Source organism: Molothrus aeneus, chromosome 11, assembly GCF_037042795.1.
Source record: "Molothrus aeneus isolate 106 chromosome 11, BPBGC_Maene_1.0, whole genome shotgun sequence".
Classification (NCBI taxonomy): Eukaryota; Metazoa; Chordata; class Aves; order Passeriformes; family Icteridae; genus Molothrus; species Molothrus aeneus.
Genome location: NC_089656.1, coordinates 12,807,866 through 12,827,508, shown reverse-complemented (window position 1 = coordinate 12,827,508; position 19,643 = coordinate 12,807,866). Strand labels below are relative to the sequence as shown.

Genomic DNA, 19,643 nt, shown 5'->3' with positions numbered 1-19,643 from the left:
GGTCCTTTTGTCAGTGTAGCTGCTTAATTTAGAGAAGAATTTTTTTTCAAGTGCTCTGGCCTAGTCTTCATTGTGAGTTTCATGACTTATGAGATCCTTTGACTGCCATTAATTTTTGCTAGGTTTTACTTGTTTATTCCTCTGCTGTTGGTAAAAAGAAATGTTGATTTGAGTTGATCTGTTTGAGTTTTGGGAAGAGGACTGTTGGCAAACTGGTGCCTGTTGGCTGCTGTCAGGGTATTTCTCCTGGGGGGAACCACATTTGTGCCCCTACAGTTCTTTGTGCACTGCTCCTGGTGTTCAGCTCATCCTTCTGTCTTGCACTGTGCAGTTTTGGTAGAACTTCAGGAGGGCGCCCAGTGCACACAGCAGTGGCTGCAAAACAAGATCTGGGGTGGGGCTGGTTCTCTCTATTTTCAGAAAAAATTTTGTGGAGGGAAAAGATGTGCAAGAGCACTGAAAAAACCAGTAAAATCAGTCCTAGCTTTTCATAAAAGTAGCCTTTGTTTTTTAATAGGCTTTAACAGTGAAGGAAATCTGGACCTGTCAACTGCACTTGAATTAAAATACTAGATAACTAGGTTTTTCCAAGAAGCATAATTCCAAGTGTATTTTATTAAGAAGAAGGATGTTTGTTGTCTTGTTGGTTCTGCCAAAATGTTAATTTGTTACTTGCTTTGTGCCCTACGTGTTGCTTATATTTTGAAATGCCATTAAATGTTGATTTATTTTTTTTCTAAATATATATAGAAGTAGTGGTTTAAACATGGCAAGTTGTTTTATTTAGGGTTATTTGCTGGGCATCTCCCAAAACCAAGACTTCCTCCTCAGCTGGTGATATTTTTAGGTTTTAAAGCCACACTTGGTAGCAAGCTCCCTGGGAAATTCTGCTTTATTCTCTTGCTGAAGAGTGCGTCCTGCCAGAATCTGCCGATTATACAAAACAAAAAACATGTTTTACCTTTGCTTTATGGTGGTTATGAGCTGTGTGTGTTTTCTTTTCCTGCTGACACAGGAACATGTATGTAAGGTGGAAGAAGCTTGTGTTTTTCCGTGGCTCCTTGCCAAAAATCGTCTGCTTAAAGCCCAGTATAGCTTCAAAATCCAGTGGCAGTCATAAAAGTCATATGATATCAGTCTCAGATGCATGTTTGCAGTAATGTATTCAGAACAAAGGATCCATATGTTATATTTTCTGCAGAGAGGAAATCTCCTTGGAATATTCAGTGAGGTTTAAAGCATTTTCTGAATGTCAGAACTGGATATTACTGCTTGCCCTGATTCCTCATGGGCTGTTTTTCTGATTGTCTTCTGTAATGCTTGGCGAGGTTGCAAGATATCTAAACTATAATTGAAATGGGATATTACTGCTAAGCCTTGCTGTGTTCATCTTTTACTTTAGAAGAGCTGGAAAGTTACAGCAGTGCAGTCAGTGTTAGGCCTTTGTGCCCTCACAGGCATTCTTCAGGGTAATAGGAGCAACCCAGAGAATGGCCCATTGACATTCATCAGAGGATTCCCTAATTAGCTAATCCTTGCTGTTGCTTTCCTTTGAATTTGTTTGAGTAAGCTTTGTAGAAATCATGATCCTGATGTGTCAGTGACAGGATTTCTTCCTGCAGGCAATGCTGATATACATGGGATATGGGGGTTCTCTCCTGAACCCAGGGTTGTTCAGCCCTTATTTCAGATGTGCAGTTGTTGAGTCAGTTTTTGAAGTTTGATCTCTGACACTGTGGTTTATCATGGCAGAGTTCTGTAAGAAGGGGACCAAGCAGCACTAGCTAGTCTTGCCCTTTGACAAGGATTTATCTCTGTAATGATTTGCAAGTATCTGAACTATAGCAATGTTTCTGTTTCCTGTGTTTCAGGTGATTGAAGTTTATGACTTGACTAAGGTGAAGTTAAAATATTGGTAAGTGGTTTAAGACCTCCCATGATTTCCTCTTGGTTAGAGTGGCTGGTTTTACTCACTTTTTTAAAGTCCTGAATGCATTTTTTCAATTATTCATTTTAAAAATCAAAAATAGCTGTCATGAAGGAGCGTGCATAATCATCCTTTCTTGAACATGGCACTCAGTTAAATTACGAGTGTACTCTTCAGTCTTGGAGACTTCTTAAAATTTAGATGTGGTATTGCCATTAGTAAATGTTTGTAGCATCTGTTTGGCTTCCTTCAGGCAGATTAACTCTTTTCTTTTTCAGTGGTGTCCATTTTAACTCTCAGGCAATTGCTCCAACCATAGAACAAATTGATCAGTCATTTGGAGCAACACATCCAGGAGGTAAGCCAAAAAGTTTCTGAGAAGCACACCTAGCCTGACAGACTTCTTTCTAGGAATCCTTTCCAGTATGTCTGCCTAGAGCAATGTGTAGGCAGTTCTGTTGTCATATGATCTGGAGCTGTGTTCCAGAATGGTCATATCCTTACATCTGGGAAATCATCTAAAATGTATTGTCACTTCACTTGTGGCTCTTTTTGAAAAGGGAAATGGTGGGGCAGAGAGTCACTGGCACAGAGTGGTGTATTCAGATGTCAGTAATGATCTGTTTTGAACTGCCAGTACCAGAAAACTGTGATCTTTGTTGTTGTTACACGTCCTTATGCATGGTCAGCTCTCAAGCATCCTTAGGGATTGTGTATACCATGAGCACAGACATTTGAGCAGCTCTCTGTGCAGAGGCAGCCAGGGCTGTTTGCTGAGTCTCCATGCTCTGTGAATGTGTTACACCCCTGCTAGGCAGGAGCAAACATGAGCTGTGTGTGACTGGCTCACACCTCCCTGAGTCCCCTCCTCTACTGGGGGCACTGGGGAGGTGGGCACTCAGTCAATGTGCAGCATGAGCAGAACCAGGACAAGTTTGTTTCACCTGGCTGAACCCACTCTGACTCTTGCACAGCCCCTTGGCTGTTCCCCCTCTCTGGAGCAGGAAAAAGACTGTCTGTAAGCTCCTTGTTTGTGTATGAAAACGAGGAGTGTATTTCAGGGGGTTCCTAGGCCATGAAAATAAGCCAGTGGAGAAACTTTTGAACTTTATAATTAAACTGCCTGGGAACTTTCGAGAAATGGAGCCACAAACTGGCACAACAAGGAAGAGTTTTACCTCCATATAGTCAAGATACCATTTTCAGAGCCTCATTTTCTATTTTTAGCTGAAGCCAGTCCATTTGCAGTAGTCAGGCTGATCCCAAACAGGCGAATGTTCTTTGTGATGGATGGTGATTGCATATCCAGCCTTTGTCTCTGCAGACAATCTCTTACACATTACAGAACAGGATTTATTAACTGGGGAGGGTCATGTGGGTAGAGCAGTATTATTGCATAAAAGCCTGCAGTAGTAGATGAATATCAGATTGAGATAAATGAAGCTTGGAACATTTCTAGCTGTAATACTCCAAGGACCAGAATAAACCTTTCTAAATTTTGGTCCTCACATTAACAGTTCCTCTTAGACAGAAGCTCTGAACTCTATGGTTAGATCTATTATGGAAATGGTATGTACAAGAAACTGTAGAAATAAAGGGTAAAAGTGGTTCCATGTCCTGGGTGGGTTATAATTTTTATTTATTCTGTGATTATGGTTTATTTGCAATTATGTAGAAGTGGAGCGCTTCCAAAATTGTGGTATTATGAACTGTAAAAATACATATCTAGCCATAAGCTTTGCCTGTGATAGTGATAGCATATTTTATTACTGCATAAAATTGTATGCAAGCATTTAAAAACATAGTTTGGCACCACATGTCCTTGTGCTGAATTTGCAGATCTTGTGCATCTGTCATATTCAATTAAGAAGACTTGCATGCTTGCTTCATCTGGTGATAGTTTTTCATAACATCTTTTCATCTGGTGACATGTAGATAAGAAAATGTATTTATTAAAATGCTGGCCTCTATTACCATTTCACTAGTATATTTGCTTATTCAAGTTTCCTCATTGGAAAAACACTTCTTCCATTTACAGCCTACTTAGCAGAAGTAAATGCTCTGTATTAAGCTGCCTGTCACAAACAGTTTGAACTGTATTATGCAACTCAAGTTTTTGATAACTCTTTTTTTCCTTTGGCTTTTCTGAAACAGAAAAGTGAAGAAGGAGAATGGTTTTCAGCGTGGGGGAAGGATGGTGATGGTGTTTTCATGTCCCACAAAAATTGGAGCTGGGATGGGAGGAGAAACCTTCCTCTTAATGTGACCAAAGCACTAAATACTAGGTTTCATGAGTGAAAGGAATATAACCACCCCTTTACTTCTCTGTGCTAATGCTCCTCCAAACCACCAATGCAAGCTCTTCAAACTTATTTTGTTTTTTATCTCTGTTAACTAACCTCCACTAGAATTTCACTCAGAATGTTGTCTTTCACTTCAAACCAAGGTGGTTGCAGCAGAACTTTCCTGCAACAGGATACAGTGCTAGTTTCAAAATAAATTTCAAAAGGTTAGCAACAGTTTTGTGTTGAAACCAACCTTCAGTGAGCATTTTTGGTTTTGCCAGATCAGTGGTTTTAAAAAAGAAGAGTCATCAGAAAAATCAATCAGCCTCATTACTTTTTGGCTAATGTTAGTTTGAAACATTGCAGTACCTTTGTCATGGGGCTTTATTGAAATACAACCACTTTGGAGGTCAACAGCTTCATCAAAGCCAAGATTTTTATCCCACATTTCCATGATTCTCTGACCTGACCTCCTGCTGGGAAGGGCTTGCTTTTGCCAGTGGCTCTATTGAAACCACATCCTGTCCTGAGTCCTCATGGATGTGGCTTTGTGCCAAAGGTGCCATTCAGCAAGGACCAGGGCTGTGGGGCTGGACTCAAGTCATAAGGTAGAAGAAAAAGTCCTCCTTCCCACCTGCCAAAGGCTTTGCAAGCATGGAGGCGTTGCTGTGTTCTGGCTCTCTCAGACTTCACCTTCCCCTAAGGTGCCAGAGAAGTCTTGTGCTTGATACCAGTAAGAATTGACTTTTGGATCTGCCTCTCCTTTTAGTTAAGCTGTGTCCATTTTGCAGCCTTGCTGGTGTTGGTGGTTTTGTCCTGTCAGCTTTACAGAAATATTTCCCAGCTGGTCACACTCTGCTGCCTTCCTGGAAGGCAAACCTCCTCCCTATCCTCAACCCAGAGTGCAGCAGCAAAGAAGCAGTCTTTTTGCTTCTGTCAGCAATTTTGAATGGAATTAGCAGGGTACCTGTGTGATTAAAAAAAAATTTGAAAGATTAATACAAAAAATCCTTACCTTGTTCAGTCATGTGGCTGTGATCTATGGTTTTGAGGGAGACATGAGAGAACTTTCCAATAATAAAAAAATTCCTTGCCCTTTAAACCCAAGCATCAACAAACATTGCAGGGGATGGGAACTGATGCAATTTGTATAATCAGATATCACACTTGGCATGACTAGGGGAAAAATAGTTCTCCAGCTGGCTGTGGGCTTTGGAAAAGATGTATCATAATTTATCACATGAGAGAGATTTGTATAATTTTCCTGCCGATCAAAACATTTCCCTCTCTCCACGCGTTTTCCTTTCAGTGACAAGCGTGGAAAAGACTCTTAGCCAGCACATTCTGTAGAAAAGGCAAATGATAACTTTGGAAAGTTTAATGCTTATTGCTCAACTATTTTTTTTCTATTCTGGGTGGCCTGGCATTGTCCAGATACCCTGTGATATGTCTTTTAAGTTGAACATTTGAAAGACATTGTGGGAGGGAGGGAATAAAATATTTCTTTATATGCATTTTCTCTCTATGCTATGTCATTTTAAATTTAACATTGTAAGAAAAAAGGGAATTTTGAGCCTTTGGTATTCCTTTGGTAAAGTGGAAGAAAGCAGCTTCTCTTTTAGAGGGTTTCTTTATTGTTTTAAGCCTCTGGTGTTTTCAAGCTGTCAGATTCTGTGTGTTACTAGAACACTCTGTTCCCCCAGTGGCTACTGGGCACAGGTTGGAGTTTGTAAAATCAATCCTAAAACAGTTCCCAAGCTCTCAGTCTTCTGGGATTGTTTTTTAATCTTTCCACAGTCTCAGAAAACAGTATGTCTTGTTAGAGTAAGTACTGGGACGACAGTTATTGTTTTCATAGTTGGTGTTGTGCAATTGATTGCAATGAATCAGGACATCTCGTGATGTGGTGACAGCTGGAAGTCTGTGCGTGCTCTAATTTATTAGTGCTCTTTGTGGGAGCTGACTGGTTGGCTGCTGTTTCTGGTGATGCTATTTTTAATTATCAGTGTAAATGGTCTAGGACCTGTGTGTCTGAAGCATTTCCTCCTTGGGCTGTGTCAGTGTTACCCGGGAATGCAGGAGCTCACTGGGGCATGGGAGCTCCTCTTGGGAGGAGAGGTGGAAATGTAGGTCACAGGGTGAGCTCTCCTTTGAACTCCCCATGTGTGAAAGAGGAAATTATCAGTGTTTGTGCACACCTCTCTCAAAGCCTTTCTGGTTAACACTGTACAATGTTTTACATAACAATGAACAGAATTATTTTGTACCAACAGTGGCTATTTAAACTACTTTAGAGATATTAAGGTATAATTGTATTGTTAGGGATAGGTTAGTGCCTGCAGGCTTGCAGAGGGAACTGCAATGAATCTATGGGTTCCCTTATTGCTGTATTTTTACTGCATGAAATTAAAAGCAAAGCTGTTATGGTCCAGTGTAATTGTGTTCCTCCTGCATTCTGAGATTCATTGAGGTGATGAAGGTGCTGTTAGATATGAACTGGAGAAGTCTTAGATTATTTTGGTAACTCTGTTTTTACTTTCTTTTCCCTTCTAGTGTATAACTCAGCTGAGCAACTCTTTCACCTCAATTTCAGAGGACTGTCGTTTTCTTTTCAGTTGGACTCCTGGACTGAAACCCCGAAGTACGAGGTCAGCAATCATTCTTAGTTAATGGATGGTCTTTTTGCCTCTGTGGTACTTGCAGAGTATCACCTACATTGTGTCTTGCTGTCTTTTGCAAACAAAAGAAACCAGTAATTTGGAAGGAATTGAACTCCTCTGCTTTGTTCTTATTAATGCTATGTAACCATCCCAAAGTTAAAAATTTACTTCCTGTTGACAAAAGGCGTATGATTAGGGGTTTTGCTTGCATCATGAACTGGGACTAGCAATTCTGTTGGTAAAAGGAGTTGTCTAAAAATATGAGTGCTGTCTATGCAAATACATAAATATTAAGCAATCTACTGGGAGGCTGTTCTTTTATCAGATATTTTTGAATCTCATTGAAGTGATTATGCAACTAAAGTAGGATAGACTTCATAAAATACATTTTCTTCTTTAAGTGTCCTTCAGTATGAGTGCTTCTAGCAAGCCAAATGAATGAGTTTTATTCGTAATGCCTGTTTGCATATTCACCAAATGTTTGGATGAGTTACTGAATAATTAAATGCATTACTGCATTCTCTGAAATCTTTGGAAATTCCCGTCTAAAGTGGAAACAAGATCAGGTCCTCTGTGGTTTCCTTCTGTACTAATGAAAATGTATGTATAACTTGGTTTGTGTGAAGGTGGAAATGCTCTCAGTTGTCTCATCTGCATTGACCCGTTAAAAAGCATTAAAAAAAAGGAGCATATAAAGAGCCAAAACAAAGAAGAAATCAACCCACATGATGACACATGTTCTTTGTCACAGCTGAGTGCTTTAGTGGTTGTGGTTGACATGTCACAGGGGGTAACCAGGGGAAGTTATTGTTCAGCAGTAGTGAAGGTCACTTGGGTTTCAGATTGGAAGGTGAATAGAAGCCTAATAAGGCAAACAAAAAGAATGCCCCAACAAACTCTTCTTTTCATGCAAGAGTTCCCAGGGCATTGGTGAATGAAATAGCCAAACTACTGAGGAAGTCAATTGTTTCACCAAAGATTTGAAAAGATCATAAAATATTTCAAGTTGGAAGGAACCTGTAGGGGCATCATTGAGACCAACTCCCTGCTCCTTGCAGGACTATCTAAAAGATGTTAAAATCAAACTGATGGAACAGTGCAGAAAGTAATTTTACATTCTCCAAGTGTCTCATTCAGTTGCTCTAGTGAGGTTAGTAAAATGTTATTTGCAAAGAGTGTAATGCCAAAGTCTCCCCAGGAACAGGTAAAAGTAGGATTGTTTTGAAAACATAGCAGTATGAAACAGTCCACAGGGAAGACAAGTCTTTGTGGAAGTTTTTAGAGAGGAACATTAGAAAAGATTGCAGAGTGAAGTCAAATTTGAATCTGTCAAAATCTGTCAAGTTCAGGGAAGATCGTATAGGAATGCTAAGCTACTTTGCAAAGTAGTGTAATCTTCTGCTTATGGAAATGGAAAAACTATGAAGAAAACTTAGGAGTTTATTGTATAGCTGGAAACAAGCTGCAGGTGAGAACACAAAAACCTTTGCTCACTTCAGTAATCTGAAGTCTGACTGCTTTAAGAAGCAAAAGGTATTAATGTTCCAGGCAAATTCAGGATGAGAATTGAAATCGGGACATCTCTAGATTTGCTAAGTAATGGAGGTTCCTTTCTTAATATCTACAGCACTGAAAGTTATTGTTCTAGGTTAATGTTTTTCCTAAGAATTTTTTGTGTGTGTGTTTACCTTATGTGATGCCTGCTAAAGTAGACCAGGTAATAGTTTGCATATTGTGCATCTTGTTTTTGTTGACTGCTTGTGACAAAGGGTTTTTTTCTGTCTGGTGACAACAAAGTATGTTATTGGTCTTGAATGTCCTGTCACATTCAGAATTGAAAGAAATTCCTTCTTCTAGTACAGTAAGAGTCAATCTGACTTCCTTAACATGCTTTCTATTTAATGAGAGCACTCAAATCCCTGGGTGTAAGAATGTGGGGATAAGAGTGGAAAATCTATTTAATGAACAAGTTTCTGTTCATCATATAAGGCATCTTGGAAACCACCAAAAATGTTAAAAGGCAGAAATTAATGCAGTGGGAGACAAAAAAAGGAAGTTTTCCTTTAAGACAGATGACTTTTTAGACCTTAAATACAGTGTATCAGTACAAATACTTGGAAATTGCTAGCTGCCCATGATCAAACCAAGGAAAAACTTGAATTCTCAGTTCACACAGTGACTAACTGTCAGACTAGTGGCATCTTTTGATGAATAAACATGCTGAGTGTTTCACCCCAGTTCAGGAATCCAGGAGTGGTGGAATAGAAACACCACCTAGAAGGTTGGGTTTTCTGTTATTTTGCTCCCTTGTCTTTTGCTGCAGACTTGCTTGAATTGGTAAGCATATACAGCATCTCTAAAGCAATTTCTGACCTGAAGTGTCTGAAAGTGTCTTCTGAAGCTGAAGTGTCTGCTGTGGTGTATAACAAGAGTGATTTTGTGTTTCCCCAGCCTAACTTTGCCCATGGTCTAGCCTCTCTGCAAATCCCGCACGGCGCGACTGTGAAACGCATGTACATCTACAATGGGAACAGCCTGCAGGACACCAAGTATGTGCAGCTGCTCCTGCTCTTTCCATCACTTATTTAGTGCTTTGCCATTGCTAAATAGAATAGTATATTTTTTTTAGTTCACTTTGGATCTTCAGAATGCCTTTAGATACTTTAGATTTCTGTAGGTGTTGTCCTCAGCCCTTATAATCAAATGTTGGTTTGATTTATGTTGCTGTAAAATGAGCTCGGTTCAGCTGTAGTAGGCAAGTTCAATTGACCTGAAAATGAATTAAAGGAAGGAACATTGTGGGTTTAGTAACACATGTTAAGGCTGTTCTTCCTCTAGATTTTGTTTGTGCTGATGACCTCTTCCTAAGCAAATCAGACTTGGTGTAGGCAGTCTGTAAGGTTGTAGGATATTGAGAATATGTGTGTCATGGGAGGACCCTATCAAGGGTCTTAAACTCTCTTGCTAAACAAAACTAATAAAATATGCCATATATGTAATCTGCCATATGTTCAATGATTTGCAGATACCTGACTGAGCTTATTACCTTAAAGGCCAGGCTGGATGGGGCTTTGAGCAACCTGGCCTAGTGGAAGGAGTCTCTGCCCATGGCAGAGGGGCTAAAATTTGGTGTTCTTTAAGGTCCTTTCCAACCCAAATCATTCTAGGATTCCAAGATACCTAATCTTAGAAATACCCCAAGTCATAAGAGGGTATTTTTCTCAGAGACAGCTGAGTTTTAAGGCCAGGAGATAAACACATCCTTGGATTACTGCTCAGAAGGGAGGGAGCTTAGTTTATGCAGACATTGTCTCTTAATTAGAAATAAGTGCACTTGAGAAAAGTGCTGTTGTCTGTGCCCATCTGTGACATGGTGAGCTTTAGTGAAAGCACTGATTGTTGCATGGGGCTCTGTTGTGTGTGTGAGAGAGAGCTCAAAGCCCAACTTCTAGCTTGTCATTCACCCAGAGGAGGAGCATAAGAACAAGGAATTTTAGGGAGCACATACAGGCTGATACACAGAAAATAGGCTTTCCATTAAAAATATTTCACTTGGGACTGTGATTATTTTCTAAAATAATATTGGTGTTGAATTAAATTGAGAACTTCCCCAGTAAAGAAGGACAGTTGTCTTGGGTGTACCTGCACAAACTGATTTCATGTTCTGGGCTATGAAGTACCTTCCAAAGAGCAGTGGGAGCATCACAGAGAAAGCTCTTTTGCTGCATTTGGGTGATATGCCTAGTTAAGAATTTAGTTAGCTCTAAACACTCCACAATTTCATTTTCCCTGAGAGAAATCTGAGCTGACATTTCCTCATAGGCAATATCCAAAGGCTAGGTACAGTTTCTATAATTCCTTAATTCCTGGAGTCTTTGAAACTTGCTGGTTTTTTCATCAATGGTAAAGACCTTGCATTTGAGTGCTATCTTGTTCCTCTTCCTTTTCCCCCACACTTTCTGACCCTTCTGTTTAATACAACTTTTAAGTCTCAGTTACATGCGGCTTTGTCAAAATTAATGTGCTCTGTTCCAGTGAACTGGTACCAGCTTGTTAGAGGAAAATTTGAAGGTGAAGCAAATCCTGTGCACATTTTGTTTGATTGGTTTCAGGGCTCCCTTGATGCCTCTCAGCTGTTTCCTTGGGAATGTGTATGCTGAGAACGTTGATGTTCTGCGTGATGGAACTGGACCCTCAGGTTTACGGCTTCGCCTACTCACTGCAGGTATTGGAGAAACTCAGAACATTGCAGTGCTTGTTCCCCTCAGGGAAGGGGTAAACCTGTGTAAATTAAGCACAGGTTATTTGTGATGATCTAGTAAGGGATTTCAAAGTGTTCTATCTACCTTGCTTTGAATTATTGGAACAAAACCCAGTGAAATCCTTTTGAAGATGAACCTGCTCAATGCTGCGTTTTCCTAACCCTGGAGAAATTACTGGGAACTGGAGGCCTCACATGTTCCAAGTCCTTAAAATATGTTTGCAGAAATTGAATTTGTCTCCAGATGTATGTAGAAGAAAACACATCACTGTTCCCAGTACATCACTAAAAAAACCCATGACAAACCAAGAAACCTTGTGTATGTGTGCTTTTTCTGACATTCCAGGGAGCTGTATGGTGTTGATATTTTTGTGATTAAATCTGGAAGGCTTTTAAAAATGCTAGCAAGTGACTACATTAATGCTGCAGCATTAAACTGCACTTCCCATTCAGTTCTGTTTTCATTTACTGTGGGAGACAGTGCTGAAAGTGAAGAGAGGCTGATGAGTCTCTCTTTTTTATGTGCTTTCAGAGATGGGAGGGTGCTTAGAAATTAGGGCAGATTTAACAGCTGCAAAGGAATCTTGTTCAGTTACTGTAACTTGAGACTTGACAATGATTTTAAGAAAAACAATTTTTAACAATTTTCATTAGGAGGCTCAGCTTTTCACCTGTCCTGATTGCTAGCTCTATGTATATTGAGGAAACATTTGGAATACACCCACAATATGCAAAAGTTGAAAAAAGAAAATTATAGATGAAGAATAAAAAAGGAGCAGATATTTTCAACTTACTTTGCTTCTCTTATTACAGAGGAAGATAAGGTAGAGCTGTCTAGTGCAGAGAACATATAGCCTCATGTACTGGGGAAGGAGTTAGCTATAGCATCATAATTATGTAAATGATTTTGAGAAATTGGACACTTACAGTGTCAAGTTTTGTTAAAAATGTATATGCATGCAGTTTAAAGGAAATGTTGTCAATTAATAAAATAATTATTAAAATATCACTGATGTTCAGACAAACTTGCAGAGAGGCAATCTGGACACGTGCTGTTCTTATGTTGCAAAACTTGTAGAAACTCTTGTAAAATATATTACACACCTGTTCTAGCTCAAGTTTCTCTGCTTGTGTATTAATTTGCAATTACTGTTGCTTAAGAAATCAAGGATGAGTGAATTGGATTTTTCTGATTTATTTTAGTGGGTAACTAGCTACATAAATAATGCATAGTGAGCAAAGCTAAGTGTGTATTTAGAGCACATCCTGTGCTTTGCAGTAACTGCTGCATATGTGTCCTTGCGTTCTTGTAAATGTAAGATGTTGCATTCCTGAAAGCAAGTGGGCTCACAAACTGCAGCATCTTTCCATTTCCTCACATCTGGTAACATTTATCAGCAATTCATCTGTGTAATGGCTATTCAATAAGACCTGCTTTAATGTTGTTTGCACAGGGATATACTTGCTGTTGATTTAGTAAGTTATGGGAATCTTGAGTAAAGAATGTGTGTTTTGTGATACAGTTAATGTGGGTGAGGGATTTCACTTCATGCACTTGATGTTTTTAGCTGGAGATAAATCTCTAGCTAAAGTAGAATATTCTAGGGATAGAAATAATTCCTGTATTTACTGCTAATAGCCAGCTGATCAAATTGAGATGGGCTGGGAAATCAAGTCATGTCCATGTGAATGGCAAGGAAGGAAAGGTAGTATGGCTGAAATTGGAGGTGGAAATGGGGAGCCATGCAACAATCAGCACATGCACTGCTCTGATAAGAAATATTTACACTGTTGCAAAGTAAATGGTTAAATTGTGAGGAATGCAGCTGTTTGGTTTATGATAAATAGAGGAATGGTGCTAACCTTTTGGTGTTGATTTAGTGATGTATTCTGTGATCAGCAAGGATGCAAGTAGAGCTGTTTTCCATTCCTCAGGCTGTGGCCCAGGTGTTTTAGCTGATGCCAAGATGCGGGTATTCGAGCGCTGCGTGTACTTCGGTGATTCCTGCCAGGATGTGCTCAGCACCTTGGGCTCTCCACACAAAGTCTTCTACAAGTCTGAAGACAAGGTGAGGGAATTCATTCAGGCACAGGCTTTGTTCATTGGTATCTCAGTCTCATCATAGTGCTCGTGTTTGGCAAGGTCAGTGAAGTTGAACTGCCATGTAGCACAAATTACAAGTGCTCAGCATATTGCTTGACATGATAGACCAGGCTGAACCATTATGTAATAGGTTTTAAGAAGCTTTTTTAAAATCTAAATTGATGCAAATCTGTTTAAATTTATTTTAAAAATCAAATTGTGTAATGTTAACTGGATTAAGAATAGTTACAAATGGGAGTGCTTTTGTATCCCAAATGTGCCTTAGCAAGTGTGTGCTGCCTATTTTTTTTTCCACTTATAATGTATGTAAAGTAATCTCAGCATATACTTTGATCTTTTCCTAACATTTTACACAGCATAATGTAAGTAAGCCCTTTAATTATGATAACTGAAAAAGCTAATGTGTCGCTGTGCCTGCTGCAAGCAGGTGATGGTCCTGTCATAAAGCACAGTATCTTCCTTAGTTGAACAAAGGCTTCAAATGAGATTATAGCAGTTTGTTTGAATGTAGAGTTGTTATTAAAGGCATTCATCTTTAAGCATTATTGCATGCATCTGAAAAGTGTATTTCTTGCAGATGAAAATCCATTCGCCCTCGCCCCATAAGCAGGTCCCATCAAAGTGCAATGACTACTTCTTCAATTATTTCACACTTGGAGTGGTGAGTGGAAAGCTTCCCTAAACAATTCATGTAAACTTCTGCTTTAGTTACACAGCAATCCTTTCAGGAGGCTAAAGGCTGTGGGAAATGAGAGGCTGCAAAACTCGATTGCTGCCTTAGGAATCTCTGGATATGAAAAGCTTCACTTGACTTTCCTTTAACCCTTACAAATTTAATCAGCAGCACTTTATCTCCACCAGTGGATGGAGGGCTCTTTGCACTCTGTCAGCCTCTTAGGTTTTCTCCTTTTTCTGTAGTACCTGATGCATAGGTAACTAGTTCTTATTCCTGAGATCCATGCCCCTGTCCCACAGAACTGAGGCAAGTGTGCCATAGCATCAGTTGTGAAAGCTTGCTGAGCTGTGGGGTGTAGTTACATCTTCATTTTTCTGCTTGCAGCTGTTCTGCTTTAGTTTACATTACTGTAAATAATATGCAGAAAAACAGGACCTCCTCAGAAAACTTGCCAACATTAACAAATGAAGCTGCAGTTGTAATTGAGTGCTGGAGGAAATGTGTTATTTGAATTTACAAATAGTCTTATTTTCAAATACTACTTTTCATAATTTGATTCAGTTTCAGTGAGATAAATGTATGTCACTCTATACAGGGGCTATTTTAAGTAATCTCAGGTTAGTTTAGGGAACGCCCCTTCCTACCCAAATTGCTTCATCTTGTTTTTTGTCTTCAACAGGATATTCTCTTTGATGCAAACACTCACAAGGTGAAGAAATTTGTCCTGCATACAAATTATCCTGGTCATTACAACTTTAACATGTGAGTGTACAGAACTTATCTATGAAAGAGTACATTAAAACAACTGAAAAGGAAATCTTACATTCTCTTTATAGAATTACATCAAAGAGACTTAGAAAATATATTGTATCTAGTAACCTGTGGAGGTTGCAGACATCATTAGTAACATTTTTTAGTTGTGTTTTCTTTTTACTATTAAATTTCTTTATATATACTGGCAAGTATGTCTTAAAGCAGTGAATGAGGTAAGGTAGGTCTTGATCCAGGTGTGATGTGCAAACTCTTGATAGAGGAAAATTATGTATTAGCCAGAGTGCCCATTTTCTGGTAGCTACATTTCTGTTTCCTTCCTAACATGATTTCAATTAGTGATTTAAAAATCTCATCTTCTGAACATATTTTCAGTACTTTCTAAGTGTAAACTCGTTAGAGGAGGAGTATGAGTTAGTGATTGGATGTCTGATTAAAGCAGTTAATGACAGAGAAATCTATAGTGCTGTTTCATAGCTAAATATTTCTCCATCTGCTGTGTAACAATAGAGTAATTGATGCTGAAGGACTTCTTGTGTCCTCTAAAGAATTGCATTAGGACATTCCCAGGCTGCTGCCTTTTTTGATGTAGAAAATCTAACTGAGAACTTAATCTGGTATCACAGATCATCACTTTCATTTTATTATTGATATGACTTTTCATGAAAGGGATTATTAAGAGCTCTAAGTCTGTGGCTGTGCAGTTTCTTGGCTTCTCTGTTCTCTAATAGCTTTTACAATTTTCACTTTCTAGTTACCATCGCTGTGAGTTCAAGATTCCACTCGTCATTAAGAGAGGTGAGCATTTCCCTGCTGTCCTGCTGCAGGGGCACAGAATGCTCCAAGGGGAGCTGGGATCAGTCTCTAATTGTCCTTCATTATCAGAGGATGCTAACAGTGACAGTCACTGAGACAGAGAAGAAGTTTTGGGATTAGGTTTCTATTTAAGTGGAAAAGACACTTCAGGGCAAGGTAGCAGTTCTCTGATTTTACTTACACTACCTCTTCACTTACTTGGATCATGCAAATATTTAGCTGCAACATCACAATATCCTGTAACGCTGCTGCTCTGCTAAAATCAATTACCTTGTACCTAGAGGCTCAAAATCTGTAAGGCAGTGTTAGTCTGAGCTCATCTGTCCAGTCCACTGGTATTTAATATAATCTGGTTTATTTGGGAATGAAAATAAACATCCAGATATGTTGGCTCTGTGTGCTACAGACAAAGTATGTCTGTGTTCACCTGAAAATAAATCTATAAAAAAATAACTCTATAATCAGTAGTGTGATTTGGCAAGGTACTAAGATATTCCCAGCTCTGTGCAGTAACTAATCTCAGCAAAGTAGGGGAACCCTGTCTGAAGATCACAGTGATTGATGTAGACTTCTTCAACATAAGAAAAAATGTGTACTGGGAAGGTATTTGGATTATCCAGGGAATACCAGATGCTGCCTAGGTTTTGGCCAGGGATGTTTTCCTCATTCTGATTGGTATTTACTGCAAGCACTTTGCTTGCTGTGTGAGGTGCAGTCCTCCTGTGGCTGTCACAGCAGTTTGAGCATATGGAGGATTAAAAACCTGGAAAAACAATCTTTGTGTATACAGGCTTGTGTATATGGAAGTTGATTTGTACTTCAGCCAAGAAAATGAGCATGAACATCCTTGCTTTTAAAATTATTTTCCCTTAGGTTACTGTACTTCAAAGCATTAATTTGGGATTAATTTTATTTACCTCAAGTAGCATTATGAATTTATTCTTAATGTGTTTGGTTTTTTGTTTATTTGGCATTTCTAACCAGCTTTTCTGGCCTCTAGCTTATGTCCAGGACATGCAACAAGTTGTGAACAGATGTTATAACAGTTTTGAAGAGCCTATCTTCTTCCCTCTGGTGGCAGTGCCTGATGCAGTTTTATTAGTTCCCTTTTGTACTTCAAGTTCAGATGATAAATTAAGAGCCAGAGTTCAAGTTGCACAGGCACTGAACTCTCAGCACAAAGAGAGCATGTTTAGAGAGGGAAAAATACAGAAGAGCAAATGGTCTTTAACTTGACTTAAAGCTCTGTTTGACATTTTAATGTCTAGGTCCATTCCCACTGCTTTGGGAATGTGCTTTCAGTATTTAGGAGTACCCAAATATGTGTATGTAAAATATGTATGACAGTATTTGAAACCACCAGCAAACACTTTCTGTTTAAAGGCTGTAATTTTAGATGCAATGCTGTCCTTTTATTTTTTAATAGGTAGGCTGTGATTCTCAAGCTCTCTGTCCTCTTGATTGTGGAAGAGTGATGTTTTCACTGATCTCAGGCCTGCCAGCTCCTGAGTCTCCAGATGTCACTTTTAGCCAGCTTTCCTTCCAAGTGCAGTGGAGTGTTTTGGAATTAATGAGTGGCACATCTTGTTACCTCCTGCAGTGGCTGTGCTAGGCCTGTTAGCTTAGTGCAAAGAGTTGGGGTTTCTTCTACAGTGGTGTTCTTCCATCTAAGATTAAAGCTTAAGCTTTTATAGTCTTAAAGTTGGGACCTGCTGTAAAGAGGGAGGTTTGCTTTATCACCTTAACTGGCATTTAGTCAGTGTTACTGACAATTCTGATTGCTAGTGTGAATGCTGATAAATTTGTGTATTACCTGATCTAATGCTCCTGTGTCTCCTGCCATCTGAATTAACATGCTAAAATAAAGGGTTATATAGGGGACTGTTCAAGCTTAAGCTATAAAAGCTCCTCTGGTTTTTGTTTTCTAGATAGTGCTGATTCACAGACAGAAACATGTACAACATACAGCAAGGTAAGCCTGTGCAGAACTGAGTGTTTTTCTGATTTTTTAAACCATCTAAATGATTCATGCCAACTTTACAACACACTTCAAAGAAATTACAGCAGTGGTATCATGCTGTTTTAAAGTGGAGTAGTAGAAGGCCAAAAGTTAGTGTGTATCTTGTGTTTTAAATATTTTGGTATGTTAAATGATTGAATTCATTTGTAATAACACTCTTCAAGTAAACTAAATTACTACATTATGGCATAGCTTGCATTTTAGCACAGCTGCAGCTAGAAATAGTGAAATAAGTGATAGGGGAAAACAACAGCAGTGGTGGCTGAATGTTAACTGGAGACGTGTTCCTAAACAAAATTCTCAGAGAGCTGTTGTACTAAGCATAGCTGCTGAAGACATGGACTATTGAACAGGAGAGTCCAGTGCTCTTCCACTTTCTTCTGAAGGGCACCAGTAATGGGATGTTTCTTAGGGAGCAGCCAGAAATGTCACTGCCAGTGTGACATCTCCTGATGACAGCAGACTCCTTGAATGCTCCACAGCCTTTCCACCTAAATGAACTTCCCAGCTGGGCAGGTGCTGCTGCATATTTGACAGCTGCATTAAGTTGAAAAACTTCTCAAAAACTGTTCATCAGTGTCCCTGCAGTCAACATTCAGCCAGGGTCACTGCTGCTCTCTTGGTTCCTGGGGTGCCAAATGAAGGCTTTCCTTGGTGAATTTTGGCTCCCATACTGGGAAGAAAAATTGGAGTCAGCAATCTGACTCCAGAAGATACCATTCTATGCTTTTTGACTTGAATTAACTTACTCCCTTCAGTGCTTTGACTTATTTCAGTCTTGTGTGTGAAACTGCAACTTCTTGTAGTCTGGTTCAAGTGAGGAAAACTGTTGGACACTTCCCAGTCATTAAATAGTGCAGCTTTCCTCTTCTCCAATATTGTTGCTTAAATCAAGGAAAGACCTATGGGAGAGGTAGCAGTGGGGCTATTTTTCCTCTCTGCAAAGGTATGTAAGAGGATATTTTGTTGAAGTTTCCCACAGCTGCTTTGCTCTCTGAGGTGCCCCTAAAATGCCACAAGACTTTCCAGCAACACTTTATCCATAAGACCAATAGAAATTTTTATATTAATAATTCTAGTTCCAAACTATTTTTAGACAAAAATAAGAATATACCTTAAGATAGTTTACTAGCCCTAGCAGTGGATAGTTCCATTACTGAATATAGCTCCAGTCACAAAATACTTCTGTAAATACCTCAAGTTTATTTGACAAATAGGTTTGTCACTAACAAATGTGCATGCACTCTTCCTAGATAAAAAGTAAAAAGAAGAGTTTTCTTGTGCCTCATTTTAACAGAAATTCATTGATGTATTTACAGTGGGACAGTATTCAGGATCTACTGGGGCACCCTGTAGAGAAGCCAGTGGTACTTCACAGGTAAAAATCTCTCTTTATTTTACTTGGCAAGGACTGGGTTGACAACGGAGGGTGAGGAAGAGTGTTTATGGCACTGGTTACTTTTGTACTGGTTACCACTGTGCTTTGCTGGTTAAAGTTCCAGGGTTTTTTTGGCCACTAACGAGATAGCTGCTCTCAAAGGAAATAAACTGACATGCTGAGTGAAAGCATTTCCAAAATTCCTTGAAATGCAAAATCCAGAGAAGATCTCAGAGCGAACAGTGCACTAAAAAGTCTTTTTCTTTATAAGTAATAAATAGCGGAGGTTTTTTATCCTTTCTATAAAGTATTTCAATAACATGACATTGTACAGCACAGTATGTATGCACATAACATGTGCAACAGCAGTCTGTCTGAAGAAGCTTGTCTTTTATGAACATATGTAGTTCTGCAGTTCCTCTAGGCTGACTGAAGATAGAATAGCCCTTAAATTTCCTGTGTTTCTGCATTGAGGTGGCTACTGGGTTAAATGGGCATTATCTGTTTGCAGAGTTATCATTTTATGATGTGAAACCATGATTTTTATCTCAGGACAAGTGTAAGTGATGGGTACTGTGCAAATACCACAGCAATTTCAGTTAAATTAATGTATTCTTGTCAGACTTTCACATGATTTTGACTTTGATTTTTTTCCTTTCTCCCCCCCTTACTCATTGTGCCCTTTGTTCCCCTTTACTCCTGTGTTATGCCAGTGAGATGATTAGAGCAGAAGCCATGTGAATGA

At 39.2% G+C, this 19,643-nt stretch overlaps 1 protein-coding gene across 2 annotated transcripts in view; it reads left to right on the top strand.

Moving 5' to 3' along the window:
- The window catches only part of PHAF1 (phagosome assembly factor 1), a 34,961-nt gene that overhangs the window by 11,938 nt on the left and 3,380 nt on the right, over positions 1 to 19,643 (top strand). For both annotated transcript variants that reach the window (XR_010784301.1, XM_066557341.1), the window contains exons 5-15: positions 1,872 to 1,915; positions 2,206 to 2,285; positions 6,766 to 6,860; positions 9,324 to 9,421; positions 10,985 to 11,097; positions 13,069 to 13,202; positions 13,815 to 13,898; positions 14,593 to 14,675; positions 15,439 to 15,482; positions 17,429 to 17,472; positions 18,840 to 18,898. Coding sequence is in view for 1 of the 2 variants with exons in the window: in XM_066557341.1 (XP_066413438.1) it covers positions 1,872 to 1,915; positions 2,206 to 2,285; positions 6,766 to 6,860; positions 9,324 to 9,421; positions 10,985 to 11,097; positions 13,069 to 13,202; positions 13,815 to 13,898; positions 14,593 to 14,675; positions 15,439 to 15,482; positions 17,429 to 17,472; positions 18,840 to 18,898 (878 nt within the window). In the remaining variant the exon portion in view is untranslated. The remainder of the gene's footprint in view (positions 1 to 1,871; positions 1,916 to 2,205; positions 2,286 to 6,765; positions 6,861 to 9,323; positions 9,422 to 10,984; positions 11,098 to 13,068; positions 13,203 to 13,814; positions 13,899 to 14,592; positions 14,676 to 15,438; positions 15,483 to 17,428; positions 17,473 to 18,839; positions 18,899 to 19,643) is intronic.